The following is an 18445-nucleotide window of genomic DNA, read 5'->3' as shown; positions in this document are numbered from 1 at the left end:
TTTTTCTGTGAAACACATATGTAAACAGGAACAGAAAAGGCAAACAACAATAACACGTTTAGAACAGGATTGAGTTTATTTCCTAAGAAACTTGATTATTGAAAGTGTTAAATGCAATGGAGCCTCAACGCACCGAAAACCGGCAGCATTCCCAAAATAATACAATAAAGTAGGTGAGATCTGTACAAATGTAACCTGGACAGAAAGAGGAATTGATTAGATGGTTAAGTTCAACTCTTGTAGTAACAGCAGTGTACCTGAAAACTGAGACTGATTACCTCTAAACTACATCCTCAAATTATTTTCTATCTCATGTTACTACACATCATCAGCAGCCCCGACACGTCTCTCCGTCAGTGTAAGTAGCACAAAGCAATGATTATCTTACATTCAGTCTTCTGATACCATACAAACGAACTTATTACAACAAAGCAAAATAGAGATGACAAATATTTACTCAGAATCACACAGTTCAAAATTTCTCCTGGAATATGGCAACATGGTCGAGAGCGCCGACGCTGAACGAATCAAACGCACCGACGTGGAATCAAAATGCAAAGAGACAGAAACGATGTAACACAGCTGAACGGCGAGGGTGTCTTCAAGTCTGGGTTAACGCAGTACTCGCATGCAGTACTGCCTGTATACTGAGAGTACACTGTGAACATTTACTCAGGCACAGTACTGCAGTACGGGTGTACTTTGCTTGAGTGAAGTATGTCTTCATGTGTCTTGTCATACAGTCTGTCCGTGTGAGAAGAAAAACTGCATCATTTACATTTTTTGCTGCCAATGCCCCCCAGTGGTCGCTCGCGTTACTGCGATGAAAAAATCCCCTGCAGCCCAAACAGCGTTTTCCCCATAGACCCCCACTGTAAAAGAAACGTCTCTGTAACTGATGAATTATCATCAATCTAAAATCCATGGAGGTTTGATAATTTGTGTAAAATTTTCCTAAAACTAGAAGTATTTGTGTGATGTCATCTCAATGTTAAGTCATCATTTTGTCCTCCACTTCTTACAGTGTTATTGCAGTACGAAGGAGTCGCTTCAGGCCATGTGAGCACTGCGTTAAAATAGACTTGAAGGACCCCAAACCCCTCCTCTAAAACACTGATTTTGCTTGTCCTGTCAGACGGCTCTGGCTCTGATATATTAATGGGGGGGGGGGGGGGGTATTCAGAGGCCATTTCTGACTTATTCCACATGTTTACACACATGCAACAAGGACCAACAGATGCTTCAAATGCATGTTATCAACATACAGTAAGGGTGATGGAGGTTCAGTGAAGGCTGGATGCTTGCTGACATGTACTGGTGAAATATTGTCTCTCACACACACACACACACACACACACACACACACACACACACACACACACACACACACACACACACACACACACACACACGAACATGTACTGGAATGTTAACAGGACTCAAATATCTGGATTAACACTGACAGCGTAACGAATGAATCTGACCGCGGCACCATTTTACAGTTAATCTGACGTCCAGTTCCAGGGTTTTACATGAGAGGGTAGGTGTCAGATTCATAGCGCCCTCTGCTGGACTGTGTTAGTCAATGTGGCCTCTGCGCACAGTGAAGGGATCTACTAACAGGCACTGCGCACCAATCACAGCCTGATTGATCTCCTTCCTCTGAGCCATTGACCTCCATTAAAAACACACCAGAGAGCCTCACTGTTGTCCTTCATCACCATGAACACACACACACACACTCACCATCCTGCAGCCACACACACTCACTACAGCACTAAATGAGGATTAATCTGCCGCTGAAAATAGTCCCCAACAAAAACGCACTTTTCCCTCCTGTTTTAAACACAAAACTATAAATCTGTGAGCAGCTCTTAAAGATTCACGTCTTCAGCAGGAACCAATGGGCTTGGAGTTGCGAGCCACAGACAGGAAGTCAGAAATAAGACATTTCGCCTCATCCAAAAGGCTTCTTCAGTTCTAACGGGCTGGTGGGGGGTCACCAGAGCGCCATCCACACCCTGACTTGCATGATGCTGGGTGGAGCTGTGATCACGCAAGAGGACAAATGCCCGAGACTCCCCACCGGTCACTGAGAACTGAAGAAGCCTTCTGGACGAGAGGCGAAACGTCTTCTAGGACCAAAAACGCGTCCAGTCCCCTTTGGAAGCACTTGGACCTGGATGAATGAGGATCTTCACAGATGTTGAGAAAGGTGTTGTTGGTTTTGTTTTTTCGTTGGATTTGTGGACAATATCAAAGCAAGTGCTAATTACTTAAATGAACTTCTACTTTTTTAGCTGTTTAGACTATAAAAGGTAAGAATACAGTGAAAAATACTCAGCTCTACTTCCTACAGCCCAAACTTCAGATGTCCAAAACCCAAAGATATTCAGTCTGTTATCACATGAGACAAAGAACAGCAGCAAATCAATGAATCAATTATCAAGAGAAATTCTGTCAATCGACTGTTTCAGCTGGACTCACAAACCCTCTCAGGTTCATCTTCAGGCTTTTCTGAGCTTCTGCTAACTTGAGCATCAATAGAAAAAGCAAAAAATCACTCTTTGTTTAATCTTTTCTTCACTTTGGTTTCAAGTCCTTCACACCTCACCGACTAATGTTTAAAGTAAGAACGAAGCATTGGCCGCTAAAAGCTCAAAGCTGAAATGACTCGCGCACACACACGCGCGCACACACACGCACACACAGCAGTGTTGAGTGAGGGTATAAAAGTCTGGACGTACCTGACAGCTTGTAAAGTAGCTTCATACGATCGACAGTGCACAAATTTATGTGCAAATCTGCTTTAACCAACTCAAAACTGTGTCAAACGGACGGATGCTTCAGTACACACACACACACACACACACACACACACACACACACACACACACACACACACACACACACACACACACACACACACACACACACACACGTAGCTTTGGCACCCAGACAGGCAAAAGTGAGGAATGGCAGAGTTTAGTACGAAAGGCTAAACCTGGAAGAAAGGCACCGCCAAATTAAAATAAAATGCATTTATATATAATATTTATATATACACATATCGTCCAAAGTGTATAAAACAACATAAAATAATAGTTTGAATGAAGAGCAGGTGGAGGAATGGGGGTGGAGATGAGGAGTGTGGAGCTATATAACAGACAAATAAAACCACTTTCACTCCAGTCTCGTCCGATAACTACGTTCCAGCCATAGATGATTCATCAATAACAACAAAAAACTAACATCCCTGCCTGGTCGGAGCAGGTCTTTAACAGCGGGCAGACAGAACCGCACTACCCATGAGCCTCCTCTTCTGTGGAGCTCTCCTGGGCTCTGCTGCCACCTGTGGAAACCCGACCAATGAGAGGAGAGCTGGGGTGAGCGAGGGGTGACGACATCACACCGAGGCAAAGCACACGCAGGGTGTAAAAGGGATGAAAAGAGGGGAGGACATCGACTGCTGACGCGAAAGATGGCGCAATAGGGACGAAGAAGAGCCGCAGTTTTAGGGAGAGAAGAAGAACGTAGTGCTCCATTCAAAACCTCATTGACTTTTCTATCAATTCTGATAATTACACATCAGCCTCAGACCGGAGTCTTCCTCAGCAGGACGCCGTGAGACGTGCTTCACGTGTTCGGATAAGAACAGCTGTTTTTAACAAACTCTATTTCCCATAAGCCCCTGGGCCCGAACGTTACATCTCAACAGAAGAGGCGGGGGGGTTTTATGGCTGAAACAAGGTCACGACGATGAGCTAGTATTCATGGGAATTGTAGTTTTTTCTGTCCTCACAAAGTCATCATGGTTAAATGTCTACATCTGTAATGGAGTTACTACAGAGGCTAGACAGGAAGTGACATCATGGCCTTGGCTCTCTACGCTTCCAGATGAGGAAACATGTTCAAAACACGCCGAGTTAAGTTTTCACATCCGGCGGCTGATTGTGCTTCTCTCGCTTTCTCGTCACTTTTGCGCCATCTTGTCGCCGCCTCTCTCTTTACGCCGGAGGCGGCGTGAACCGCAGGATCAGATCGGACATGCAGGCGAGGTGATTTCAGGGCAAAGCGGGAAGGAGGGATGACACGGGGTGAAGAAACCGTGGTTACACAGCCTCACAAACACACACACGTGTACACTAACACACGGACACACAACCTGATTCCAGAAATCTGTCGCGTGAACATGAAGTGCGCCCGCTGGGGCCGCTGATGTTACGAGGAAAAGGCTAAAAACAGTCCGGAGACCAAGAGCAGGACATTATTCTACGTGTGTGTGTTTATGTGTGTGTGTGTGTGAGAGAGACTGAGTGTGTGTGTGCAGTCGGCCTCATGCCACAGACAGGCTGCATCCCATTTACCTCATGCACAAAAATACTAACAGTAGTTCTCAATGGTATCAAAGAATGAAAAGTTTACAGGGAACTCTGAACGGCCAGAGGAGGCGTGGAGGCAGGGAAGAGAAAGAGAGAGAGAGAGAGAGGAAATCATTTTAGTTCAGCTGAAGGCAAACAGGAAAGTACGCATTCAAGATACTGCAAAGAGGAGTGAAGCACTCAGAGGCGTGCGTTCAGCGCGACGGCTCGTCAGTGATAAATGTGAGTGTGGGGGTCCGCGGGTAGGCTCAGACCCTCAGCACGGCTACCTTGTGTGGTGTTTCTGTCGTTGAGCAGCTTGGTCTGGCTGTTGGGCAGGATCTTGATCTCAGGAGGATCTGGACTCTGACCGACCCGCGACGCCATGAGAGCGTTCAAATACTGCAGGCGTGTCACCTGTCAATCAAACGAGACGCAGCAGGGGGGCAGAAAATGTGAGGCGGCGAAGCGTAGAGCTGCACGACAAGGACATACACGTACACGTGTGGTGAAAGTACACGCCATCCGGCTCAGATTATACATCCATGTGGTGGACATGTTTCAGAATGACAAAACACACACACACACACACACACACCCGTATGAGCTGCAGGTCAGTGAGAGCTCGGACGGTGTAGTCGGGACAATAGCTGGACGGGCTTGTAGCTTCTGCTGACTCAAAGGGATCCCTGGGGGAGTGACGCTGGGTGGACACTGGAGACTGGTGCACTGTAAACACACACACACACACACACACACACACACACACACGGAGTCAGCATTTTATCCTGCAAACATCGGCCACGGTGCGGCCGACTCACATGCACCTCAGTCATGTAAACACAGTTGAAGTTCATATTCCTTGTTCCTTAAATAAAGAAAATAAATGAAAATCCAACCGAACTGACTTCACAGATATTATTTCTTCGACGTTCCACGAGGCGTTAACATTTTCCCCCTGAAAGCTGGAAGTCTAACGTCCAAATAAAACTCATTATCAGTGAACAGAACAGAATTGCCCCCAGATGACAGAATCGATTACAGAGCTGATGACTTTTGTCTAAAATCACAGGAAAATCTCAGCACAGAATCTGATTTGAACGTCTTCCTGCTGTTCTTCATCTCACCTGAAGATGGCAGCGTCAGAGCTGACACGCCGTAGTATGTGAACGCCCCGTTCTCGAACTTCAGCCCCTCTTTACCGATCTCCACCTCCACGCGACCCTGAGGACAGACAGACGGGAAGCGGGGACGTCTTATTGTCTCTCTGGAAAGAACGTGTGACCTGTAAGCTGCCAGATACTCCTCTAAAACTGTCTGTCCACATACTGCAGCTCCACGTTACCATGAAAATAAAATATACGTCAGATTTCCAGCTGATGGAGGCCACAGTGTTGGGTGGTTAGGTTCGTTTCACTGACATTTAAGTTGATTTTTGTGTAATAATGATCATAATAATTAAAGTTTTAGTGATATGTTTGTTATTCAGAATATTTTGTAGAAGAAACACATTTGAGCTGCTGTAGTTTCCTCATTTCCAGTCCAAGCTAAGCTAAGCTAAGCTAACAGGCTGCTGGCTGTAGCTTCATATCCATCTTCTCCTCCAACTCTCAGTAAGGAGGTGAAGTTTATTTCCCTAAACGTAGAATTATTTATTTCTGTGAAATTTTACTGAAAGTGTCAAATTTGTATTGAAGATGAATTGAAGAGTGATGTGTTAAAGTCGTCTCTTGTGTGTTGAAGTGCTTTTTGTCTGCTCACATCTCGTCTGATTGCTCGTGGGTCCTTTTCTCGGACGGTTCGACAGTGAACATGTGTCAACGGGCCACAGGTGAGGCAGGTGAACACGTACCTGCAGCAGCAGGATGAAATAGTCCACCGGGTGGTTTCTTGTGTACAGATAGTGACCTGCGCTCAGCCGGTTGTTTGGGTCAAAGTGCACCTCCTGGTTGACGCTGGGGTGACGGAGCAGGTGGAACAAGACCTTCTCAGACACGCGCCCGGGGCTGAAGTGCTCCACCTCTGTGGGGGTCAAAGGTCAGAGACGCAGCGATGTCTAGACTGTTGATCTCAGTTTGATATCAGCAGCCTCAGACAGCGAGTCAGCTCTAATATGTAACAGCAGCGTAATCATTACGCGTGTGTGTCGTTAGACTGTGACTGTGTCATCAGCGCGAGTTACAACATCAACCAAAACCTCACTCAGGTAAAGACTGACAGAACACACACACACACACACACACACACACACACACACACACACACACACACACACACACACACACACACACACACACACACACACACACACACACACACACACACACACACACACACACACACACACCTCTGGACAGGAAGCGGTGTGTGGCCAGCAGGAGCTGTGGTGAGGTGCGGATCTTGGGTTCTCCTTCAGGAGGCTTGAACAGCGAGAACTCCTCGTGGGCGCTGCGAGGCTCCAGGGGGATCTCCATCGCCGCGAGGGGACGCTTCACCTTCCTGTCCACTGCAGGAGGAGGTGGACAGTCTGAGCAAAGACACCAGACGCTACAGCTGCAACCACATGTTGAGAAACTCACAGTAGCCGTCAGACTCGTCCAGGATCTCTGATTTGATGATCTCCTCAATGACGTCCTCTAAGGTGACCAATCCCAGCACCTCGTAGAAAGGATCTCCCTCCCCCTCGTTGTTCACCTTCTGGACGATGGCCATGTGAGAGTTACCTGACAGAAAGAGGAAGAACCACAGGTCAAACCTCCCTCAGGAAGAGTATTTGACAGCAGCAGCAGTCTCTTTAGATTAGAGGGACGACAGAGAAAGACAAGAGTTAAAGGTTTTCCTCTCAACTTCAGAACTTCCTTTAGAGTCTTCATGCTTTTAATTTTTCTTCCACATCACAGTAATCCACTGACAGCCGTCTGAACATCCACGGTTACGACGCAAACAGGAGCTGCTCACGGCTCATTCGGCAGACTTTTAATGGTGCAGGTATATCCTAAAAATCCAGGGCTTAGCTGCAGCCCACAGCCAACTCCCTGACTCCATGACGACATGAGGTGCTGGGGGCCCACAGTGTGTCATCAGCAGAGCTCATCGTGAGCAGAATTGCATTTATCTCCACAGAACTGAGGCGGAGGCAGAAAGTCAATAACTAAACGTGAGCATATAAAAGCAAAGCTGCCTGCACGGCTCGATAGGTTAGTCAGAAAATATGCTTTCCTCGGTTTATCTGAATCAACCCTTTAATAATCCCAGCGGAACGAACCTGTTTCCACAGTGATCACAGTCTGTTAAACGCTGTACTACGACTGCAGCAGTATTTGTACAGGATTGTCTCTACCTGTCTCTACCTGTGCATCATGAACAGTTAGCTGAGTCTGCAGACGGTTTGAAACGTGTGATTTCATGTCATTTAAAGGTCCGACGTGCAGGATTTAGATCCCTCGCCTCCCTCACCTCATCCTCCTCTACAGTGAAAAGCGTTAAAGGCGCCAGCGTTTGGTTTGTCCCTTCAGGGCTACTGTAGAAACATGGCAGACTCTGTGGAAGAGGACCTGCTGTCATCCTAAGGTAACAAAAACACAGCAACTCTTATTTTGACATGATTATACTCTAATGAAACCATAACTGTCAATATTATGTTCCATTTCTGCCAACAGATCCCCAGAAATCCTCCAAACTGGACCCTGAACACCTTTTAAAGTTCCCCTCCTGGCACCGACCAAACCTCCAAACTCATCTCTGTTCCTTAGAAGTTTCTTCCGTGAAACACGTGTATCTCCACACCTTTGCCTTCTCTCAGGATGCAGTGTGTGTTCATAGATGGTATCTGTGAGGGTGGTGCTCACCTCTGTCTCCACCCGCTGCTGCTCATCTGCACCAGCCATGTAACACCTGCTACACCATCAGCCCATGAAGGAAAACCAGTCAGGCCTAAAATGATTGAGTATTAATCTGCACTTCCCGGCAGTAATTTCATAATTAACTTAATTAATTGGACCTGGACCCGGAAAAGCAGCATAAAACGGATGGATGGATTAACCAATGAAAACGGATTAACTCATCTGAGCCACTGTGAGTGGATGAAAGCTGCTGTGGATGCAGCAGTGACAGTTTGCTGCAGGTCTGATGGAGCTGACGGCCTCCTGCAGCAGAATTCACCGTCACAACAACAACAACAACAACAACAACAACACTGAGCTGCTGCTCGGCATCTGTCCGCCTGCAGCCTCATGCAGACAGTTAAACACCGACAGCGCCGCTCACAGCAGGTAAGAGAAAACAGCACAGACCTGCAGGCGCCGTCAAACTGGACCAAAACTAAATGAAAGAGGCGTAAAAGAAGCCTCCGCTCTGACGTTTCTGTGTCTGCTCACCCTTCTTGAACTCCTCCAGCATGGCGTCCAGCTTGGTGTCGTTGAAGACGAAGTGCAGCGGGTGGTTGTAGAACTTGGTGATGGTCGTCATCGGGGTGCAGTCGTCCGGGTCCACCAGAGCCAAGTCCTTCACGTAGAGGATTTCCACGATGTTGGACCTGGAAAATCAGACACGTTTAAAAAAAAAGTTTGAAATATTTGGAGTTTTTCTGTCTCGTGGCTGCAGTGAAGAGGCTTTGCACGACAAGTTAAATGTGTGTTATGGAGGGAAAGAGCTGCTTTAATGTGATGTATATGTTATAGCGACATATTAGTTTAGTATGAGCTGCACAGACAGTTTGCACAAACCCTTAAAACAAAGACGTGACTCCTCATCAGAGGCTGCAGAAGGTTCAACCAAACTTTTGTCTTTACTTTATGTGAGTTAAATAAGTAAATGATGCTGCTAAAAACAAACAGGCAGAAATTAGAAGGAGAGGACAGAGGAAAGGGACAGCGTCAGTTTAATGTCAAACTTCATGCAGAAAGACGCTCTGGACACATGGTGGCGCTACACCGAGGCAGAAAACAGCCAAAACAAGCTTGAAAATAATCATTTATGCACATTATATGAGTGTTTTGAGCTTCTTTGTAAGCCAGCTGTTTGTTATTTATGTTAACATTCACTCACATCTGTTACATCCGTGCAAGTATCTTTGCAATATTACATATTTTTTTACTGTTATACATTTTTCTTCTTTGTAAAAGTACAAAACACTGTTATCCATATCTGACTCGTGCAAGTCAAAATGATGATAGTAATTTTATGGCAGTAGTATCCTTACACCTGAGTTTATAATGGACATATAAATCATTTATATCCTTTTTTGTTCTTTTCTCAGTCTGTAACAAAATGTGGGTTTAATGAAGTTTTATCTTATGATGATTTGTACCTGCAGCTGCTAAAACCGCTCACATCTGCAGGTTAAAACTGAGAAAATGTTGGTTTAAAGCTGAGCAGCGAAAACAATCAGTCAACAGGAAATCGATCAATTCTGTGATTTTGTTATTCTTTAAGCAAAAGTGCCAAAATTGAATGATCAAAACTGAATATTTGCTGTTTTTTCTTTTGTAATAAACTGAATATCTTCTTCTTTTCTTCAGCTGTTATTTATTTATTTTTTTACTATTTATTGACCAAATTATTGATCAATTTTGAAAATAAGACATTTTTACATATGTTCCACTTTGCCATTGAGCACGATTGGTTATTCGTGGGTCAAAAGTATAAAAATTGATCTAAATGTAGTTGAAAAGTTAAAGTTTTGTAGACGTCAGATCGTAGTATCAGCAGTATTTCAAACAGTGTACTTCAAAGTGTTGTCAGGATGTGCTTTAGCGCTGACAGAACACTGAAATGCAGATTAGAAATGATCTCCCAGCGTGTGATCAATAAATACAAATCTTATTAGACATCTTGAAGTTTGACTTTGACCTCTGACTGCAGCCTGAAACCGGATGTTTGCACCTGACAACAAACACAAAAACACAAACAGCCAATCAGATGGCTTAGATTTGATTTCACTGATAAATCACCGTATTGATCCCCTCCGCCTCCTCCACCCACCTCTCCTCCTCGTAGATGGGCACCCTCGTGTATCCGCTCTGCATGATCTCAGACATGGTGGAGAAGTCCAGGACGGCCGAGCTGGGCAGCATGAAGCAGTCCTTCAGCGGGGTCAGGATGTCCTCCACCGTCTTCGTGCGCAGCGTCCCGCGGCTGAACTCCTCCTTCACGAACTCGCTGCACGGACAGGAAACGGCGTGATGAGACGGCGAGCTTTCAATCGGCAGGTGAGCTGCGCGAGATTCGCTTCACTCACCTGTAAGGGTCGTTGACGCTCGTGCGGATCATCTCCATGGCCCTCTCTCTTATCCCGCAGGTGCTGACGTCCCTCCGCAGAGCCAGGTCCAGGATCAGCCCCAGAGGGCAGGACAGGGGGCAGGTGAGCACCATGCACACCTGGGCCAGCCAGGTCAGAGAAGGCGCCAGCTGAAAGCCGTAACCGGAGCACAGCACGTGAGGGGCCAGCTCAGCCAGGAAGAAGATGAGGAAGCCGCTGGTGAAAACGGCGGAGACGATGGAGCCCAGAGCCCGGTACAGGAGCACGCCAAGGACCGAGTGTCCCAGCACGCACAGGAACAGCAGAGAACAGGTCTGGATGAGAGGGTGGAGAAAAACACGTTAAAGAGCATCTTCATCTCATTCTCAGCCTGCTGTCACGTGGCTTTCATACCTGTTTCCTGCAAACTTACCAAGAAGTTTCCCCTCCTCCTGATTGGCTCCAGGCGCTTGGCGGCCCGCTTCTCCTCCTCGGATCCACAGCTGTGCAGGACATAAAGCTCCACGGGGTCCAGCCACAGCAGGCTCAGGTTCACTGTCCTCAGCACCCCGCACACCACCAGCAGCGCCACGATCAGCACGCCCAGACCCCACGGCGGGATGTAGTCTGCGGGCAGACCCCTGTCGGTGTTCACCCGCAGCCTGTCCGGGCCCGCGGATGCCCATCTCCCTCCGCTCAGCACGCACAGGTGGTGGTAGCTCTGATCGCTGCCAGCTGCACCCGCAGAGATGCTCCTCGGCTGGACCTCCACCGTTATCAGTCCGCTGTAGTCCTCGTCCCGTTGGAACTCTTCCGTGGTCACCTGGAAAGCGGACTCGTGACGTTTGGACTCCTCCCCGCACGGGTCAGGCGCATCCCCGACCGCCCCGGCCGCTCCGCCAGCTGCCCCTGCGAACGCCACCCACGGCCAGCTTCCATTCAGATCAGTCCCAAAGAGACGGAGCTTGAACGTGGCTCCTTCTGGCGCCAATATGATCCGATCCTTCATGCACACCAGACCCGCCGGGTCTTCCAGTCGCAGCCCCAGGACCAGCGGAGCTTCCTGGCTGCAGGCGCCGTACCTGATCCCGCAGAACAACAATATCATCAACAGGAACCGTAGACCTGCCAAGCTGGCCACCATATTGGATTTGGTCAGGCTGGCTCCGCGCGGATCATGTGACTGTAGCCCGCAGCGGCCCCGCCCACCAGGGCCGAGCCAGCCAAACAAATCGAACGCTGCAACTGAGCTGCATGGCGGCCATTTTGGTTCTGCGCACACAGGCGGAGCCCGGGCCCTACTGGACATTTTGGGGCCTGAATCTAACGTTTTTGGGGATTGTCGCACCGCCCCTTCACAAAACCAGCCAACTGGAGTCAGTGTGTGCTGACAGCCAATAAAACACGAGAAAACAAGAAGGAGCTCCCGCCCATCTTCTGTTAGATTTCATAACAACAAATCATTCATCAGTTCAGGCCTCAGTGAGCAGAGTTCACTGAATCAATGCAAATGTTGTCAGAATGTACAAAATCTGAGGAACAAAGCCTTAAAACAGGACTCACATGTTTAACTGAGCGACATATTCACTGTAATTATTCCTTCTCTGCATACAGGAAGTGAGCACAGCTGAACCAAAACTAATTAAAATCCTCAACAGTTACTCCAGTTTTGCTCTTTTTTGATAAGAAACTTGCTCTTTGTGTTAATATTATCAGACCTGCTGCCCAGCAAAGAAAAAAAAGAGGCTCGGTCACTCAGGGACGACCAGCAGGGCTATTAGTTTAACAGCTAACATGCTTGCTAACTAGGAAAATGCTAGCACTAGTCAGTCATGAGCACTACGTTTAGTGTTATTTTTTCGATGATATAGTAATATTCAATAACGAGAGGAAAAAACCTCTCTGAGCTAGTTAGCTAATTCTGACAGTTTGCTAGGCCGAGGGGCGGGATGACGAGTATGTGAATATTATTTTTAGACATGGTGTTTGTAATGCTGTTTTTGTTTTCCTGCATGCAGTCAGTGAACTACCAGTGAATTTGTGATGATAATAACCAGCTTCCACATCCTCAGTCAGTCCTGCACACCGAAAGAAAACTTAAGTCTGCAGAAAACTGTGTCCATGAACCAAGCAGAGACAGATTTTCTGTAGAGAAATATATCTCAGGTTTATTAACCTCATAGAGTTCTTAAAATGCCTTACAGTAGTTATAAAACAGTATGTACACATTGCTTCAAATCCTTGTTCGGAAGTGCTCCTCCTCCTTTAACCATTGCAATAAAAGAAAAAACTCACAGGTCAAACACCTTACAGCCGTGTCTGAATATTAAAACCTGCTGTACATATCCTCCGTAACAAAGTTTATGGATCCAAGGCCAAACTGCCTGGATTTAAAGTATTGTTGCATTGCTTTCCTATCAGTACTTTTATTTTCCAGGTCCTTCATTATCTCAAATCTGCACTGCAACTCTGCCAAACTTGACAAATACTGCCTGATCTCTCTGTATGCACGCTAAGTACTGTAAATATATCTGCAAAGGATGATAGTAGATGCAAAAACATGTGGTGGGGCACCATTCTTCCCTCTCCTAACCTTTGTTTCTGCATCGCTCCACATGCACGAAACCTCAAACAATTCAAACAATCCACTTGTGAATGATACACAGCGTGGAAAACTCACTGGCCTGAGAACGCTGCGTAAGAAAATATTTAACCTTCGTACAGGTCTAATCATCACACCGCTGCAGGGCTAAAAACAACACTGCAGGGGTTACTGATAAGCTCTGCTCCCCTGCTCCAGTCCCAGCATAGAAAAAGGTCTGAACAATAAAAACGGCTTAGCAGATCGGACCGGCAGGAGGAATTTCAATACTTCAGAGCGGCGGGAGGAGTCCAGATAAGGGCAGGGTGAAAAATATAAGAGGAAAAAGGGGTGAAAAGTGAGGAGGAAGTGTGGGAGGAGAGAAGAAAAGGGGGAGATACAGGATGGCCAAGGATGACAGGAAAGGGGGAGGACGGGAAAGGACAAACCAAGATTTTGGCTGAGAAAGAAAGCTTTGGTTATCACGTCTGACGACAAAAGAGGGAAGCTACAGAAGATGGGGGAGTAAATTATTATTTGAGGTCAACTCTGTGCAATGTTTATTGCTATTTAATGCTTTCCTAGCAAAACAATGGAAATAAAACGTGAAATTACATCTCATCTCTCTTCATAAATAGAGCTATTTTCAACATCTCTGTCAGCATCACGCAAATACCCTTCACGTACAGAGTATTGACAGTAACAGGACACAAACAGCAATCAGGGATCTGAACACAGTGTTTCTGGGTGAAGTCACCCATTAAAAGCTGTGTCTCACAGCTGGAAGCCCGTTTCACAGAACCACACCTTCAGGTGCACGCCTTTAACAAAAAACAAAACAATAAATACAATGTTTACAATAAATACAACATGAATAATTGTTTTCACATTTCCCAGTACACAAACTGGTAGTCACACAGCCAACCAGTGGCTTTGCTGGAAACCAGTATAAGACCAATTGCTACATGAGACCTATATGAACCAGCAGGCAGGTCTAAATTTTCTTCAGATGGAGGGTAAGGCTACGACGACTATATATTTTCATGTCATTGTTCCTCGTGGATGGTCCTGCTCAATAAAATCTCCGGTTTTCACAGAGTGATGAGCTTCTCCATGGCTGGATTTAACTGGCAGGGGGGGCCCTGGGGTAAAACTTAGCTTCTGGGCCCCCATTAACCCCCCTGGCCCCAGGTTTACTGCGTGGTCATTTGGGAAAAGGACAAATATATTTTGCAACATGCAACATGTAAGCATGAAACTGAAACAAAGACGGTCTTAAAATTAGATTTTGACACCAGGATCACCTTTAAGACACCAAGGTAAGAAAATAAACGTCCCTTATCTCCTAAACAGCTGGGCTTTAGTGGTGCATACGCCCATTTTTTTTAATAAATCAAGTATCCACACACCAGCTGACACTCAGGGAACCTGGAGCTTTAGGGGGACCCCGGCCCACTTTGCTCTGCTGTCAATCCACCTTTGATGGTCTCACTTTGGAAATCATCCCACAAAAGGAGGAAATGCTTTGGAATATTCACTTTTCAGACTTATGCTACGTAACTCACGAGTTTAAAGTGTTTTCAAATCAGTGCTAGCTTATACAACAGTAGTTCATTTCATCTTTTCAAATAAATCACGATATCGTCAACAAAACAATCCGTCGACAGTCACTTAAAAGGTTTCCGTGTCACTGCATACGTAGGAGGAAAATAGGTAGATTACATGCTAGCAGCTTTAACATGTGAGCTCACCCCTCACCCACAGAGAGTGAGGGGTGAGCTGCTACAGTCGTCTTCATGTTAATCTCTTTATCTCGTCTTCAGTCCACTGGAACACAACCAAACGTCCTCTCAGTCTGCTGTCAGCACGGGTTCAACAGTTTCTTTTATACACACGAGAAAATGTACTTCACATTGTATTAAGTGACGTATATGAATTAATCCCTGGTTTGGAAAGTCAAACGGACACACACACCACACGTATGTACATTTGTGAGGAACGCCGAGCAGTCACAGGAAACAACATGAGGGTTTCTCACACCACGTTCGGCCCCGGGCGAGGACAGGGTTAACATCACGAGTGTCAATCAGTGTGAAGACATGCGGTGGAATGTTTGTCGTCCGTTACATCGAGTCGAGTTATTGTGCTGTGAGGGTTTTCAGTGTTCAAGCGTCAATGCTTAACGCTGGGCTCACCGCGAGCTCAAAGGTTAACAAACACATGCGTGAAACACAGGTTAAAGGAACAACTCCACGTTTTTGGGAAACACAGCTTTCCTGCTATCAGCTCCACTCTCGTATCTGCCTGTCAAATATGAAGCTACGGGAAGGAGATGGTTAGCTTAGCCTAGTTTAACGACTGAAAGCTGAGGAGAGCGTCCAAAATCACCTCTGAATTTCACTAATAAACACATCTTGTAGTGTAAAAATGACACATGGTGGTTTATAGGCGGTTACATGAGGCTGTTTCCTGGCAGCAGTGACTTCCTGAAGATTACTAACGTGGGTGTTTAAACACACACTGGTAGGTGGACTATGCTAGCTATTTCCACCCTTTATGCTATGCTAACCGTCTGCTGGCTGTGGCTTCATATTTACGCAGAGTGGAATCGATCTCAACCAACTCTTTGCAAGAAAGCAAACAAAGCTTTCTGTAGCCTCGAGTCTTTTTGTTTGTAAAATAATCAAACACACTATAAGGTTTCCTGTAATGACTCCACATAAAATGAGAAGACGTAGCTGTTGGACAGTTTGGACTGACGCATCTCTTCTGCTTTTTCTCTCTGGGGGAGTTTACGATCAAAAATTAAGAAATTACACATTTTTTCCAATTATTTCAGTATTTTTAGTATTTGTCGGTGATATTAGTTTGTTTTTTGTTTGTTTTCTTGGTCCGTTAGATAAGAACATCAATGCCACAATCGTGTATCTGTATGCTAACTATGAGGCTAGCAGCTGGTTAGCTTAGTTTAGCACCGAGATTGAAAAACGGGGGAACAGCTAGCGTGGCTCTGTTCAGTTTAAAAATCCACCTTCCAGCACCTGCAAAGCTCACAGATTAACACGCCCTACCTGCTATTTCCTACGTATACCTATTTCCTTCTGTGTCCAGTCTTCATGCTAAGCTATGCTAACTGCCTCGTAGCTCTAGCCTCATGCTTAGCAGACGTGAAACTTCTCATCTTTCAGCAAGAAAGCTCATTTCCCAAAATGTGGAACTATTCTTTGCAAACACCTGCTCCATGATACAGAAAACATTCAGTTAAAAAATGAAAGACTTTCCCTTTCATGGCATCGGGGGACTCGTGAAGTCGGCGGCCCTGCTCAGGACCAGAACAGTCCAGAGCCTCTGGGAGAAACAGTTTGGTCTGTTGTTTCTGATCAGACTCATCATAACAGGAGTCTTGTGCAGAGAAAATGTAGAAATGCCCTCATTTAACTTAAACAGCTGATGGTATCTAATAAAAAACAGCCTACTGTGCTGCAAACACACTGACTACTGAGCTAAACTTCTTGTTATTTGGTCTTCTTATCACTTGTGAACTCAAATTTGCGTGCTTAGACAAACAATAACTGAGTGGAATAAATAAAAAAAGCCCAGAAAAACCTCCAACCAAGAGTTCTGACATTAGTCCACAGTGTTAGAATGACTCCAGATCGGGTTTGGTCAGCTCTTCACGTCCTGACATTGTGAAGCTTTGGGAATGAGCTCTGCTGAGCTCTGTTCACAGTGAGGAAGATTGATTCATTTTCACAATAAAGTGAAAAAACTCAAGTGTTTTCAAGAACCAAAGAGACAAATAATAAATAAAATCTCTAAAATATGAAACAACAAATGTCAACAAGGTCCAATATATATATATATAAATGAAGAGAATGTAAAATGAATAATCTTGGAAATTAAATAATTTAAAACATGTTGCCTTGGTCAAGAAGTCGGCCGGGAAGACGCCCACCTTCACATCACCGCTAACATCGACTTAAAGGACCTCACAGGTGCTTTGTTTTCAGCCGTTTAACTACAAATCGTGTGTACATCACTGCTGGCTGTTTCACTGCAGGCATGAATTTTTATTTTCTGTCCGTGTTTGTGAAGCACTTCGTAACGTCATTACTGAAAGTGCTAGAGACAGAAAGTTATTATTATCATTGTTTCTTCTTTTCAGGCAGCCAATAATAATAATTGATTCATTTGTTGGGTATAAAAATCAATTAGTGGTTCAGAAATTCATAAAAGCAACAGGCTATTTTTCTTCATGAAGTAAATATGCATTTAAATTGTGCGTTAATAAAAAATAAAAAGGGCTTTTATATTTGCCGGTTAATATTTCTGTTTCCTCAGTCTTCAAATGGCAAATTAATAACTCTGTTTTGAAATGGAAAAGCATAATTGAAGTTTTTGTTGTCCTGTTATATTGCACTTTTGACATAAACGAACACACCTAAAGCAAATTTCCTGTCATTCTGAAATGAATGGAAACCAAAGGATGCCTTGAAGTTGGTGAAATACATCCAAAAATATAGAAAACTGCAGTATTATATGTGAAAGTAGCCTAATGCAAAGTATTCACGATTTGTATTAAAAGGACCAAAACATGCAGAATCACTGCTACGGTTGTTTAACCTTCACTCAGTGCAGTGAATCTGGTCCATTTGCTGGTAGTTGAATTGATTCACTGACAGCTCAGCACAACTGGAACAAACTAACTTTCTATAACAACACCTGGATAAAATCATACTGACTGACCGAAGTTTCACTCTTTGGAAAAATAATGGAAACTGAGAGTCATACGAAATAAAATGAGCTAAAGTGACTCCTCCTTACAGGAGCTTGAGTATTTGAGGGGATACAGCACTGATGTGAACACGTCAGGTGGGAATGTGCTGATTTAAAGGGTCAGTTCACGTTAATTATAAAAAACGTCTCGCACATAGTTTCACTTTTGAGACTGAAATACAAAGAATTTTGTTTATGTTGCTCAAAATATTGGAAAAATAGCCCCTGACAAACTAAAGTCAGATACTGTGGCTAATATGCATATTTTTCCAATTTGCAGGAAGAGCTAGTTAGCATTAGCTGTCTCTCGTGAGGAGATGGTCTAGCTAGCATTAGCTGTCTCCCTCATGAAGAGGGTACAGCTAGCATTAGCTGCCTCTCGTGAGGAGATGGTCTAGCTAGCATTAGCTGTCTCCTTCATGAAGAGGGTACAGCTAGCATTAGCTGTCTCTCGTGAGGAGATGGTCTAGCTAGCATTAGCTGTCTCCT

General features: G+C 45.2%; 1 protein-coding gene across 3 annotated transcripts; it reads right to left on the bottom strand.

Annotated features, from left to right (window-relative positions):
* Positions 1-54: 54 nt before the first annotated feature.
* Positions 55-11908, bottom strand: LOC139348572 (metal transporter CNNM3-like). 3 transcript variants are annotated; one of them, XM_070988807.1, is made up of 12 exons: positions 11033-11774; positions 10600-10934; positions 10344-10520; positions 8738-8895; positions 6941-7084; positions 6709-6867; positions 6214-6383; positions 5489-5585; positions 4960-5090; positions 4652-4778; positions 4368-4433; positions 3220-3352 (listed from the first exon to the last, which is right to left on the bottom strand). In XM_070988807.1, exons 1-11 carry the CDS (start codon positions 11741-11743, stop codon positions 4384-4386), a joined length of 2259 nt encoding a protein of 752 aa, XP_070844908.1. In that variant the 5' UTR covers positions 11744-11774; the 3' UTR covers positions 3220-3352; positions 4368-4383. The 3 variants fall into 3 exon arrangements, with proteins under 3 accessions (XP_070844906.1, XP_070844907.1, XP_070844908.1); XM_070988805.1 differs by lacking the exon at positions 4368-4433 and having other exon boundaries at positions 55-3352; positions 11033-11908; XM_070988806.1 differs by having other exon boundaries at positions 55-4433.
* Positions 11909-18445: the final 6537 nt, after the last annotated feature.

The sequence above is a fragment of the Chaetodon trifascialis genome, chromosome 20, assembly GCF_039877785.1.
Source record: "Chaetodon trifascialis isolate fChaTrf1 chromosome 20, fChaTrf1.hap1, whole genome shotgun sequence".
Taxonomy (NCBI): Eukaryota; Metazoa; Chordata; class Actinopteri; order Chaetodontiformes; family Chaetodontidae; genus Chaetodon; species Chaetodon trifascialis.
The sequence above is the reverse complement of the archived record's forward strand: the minus strand, read 5'-3'. Positions and strand labels throughout refer to the sequence as shown.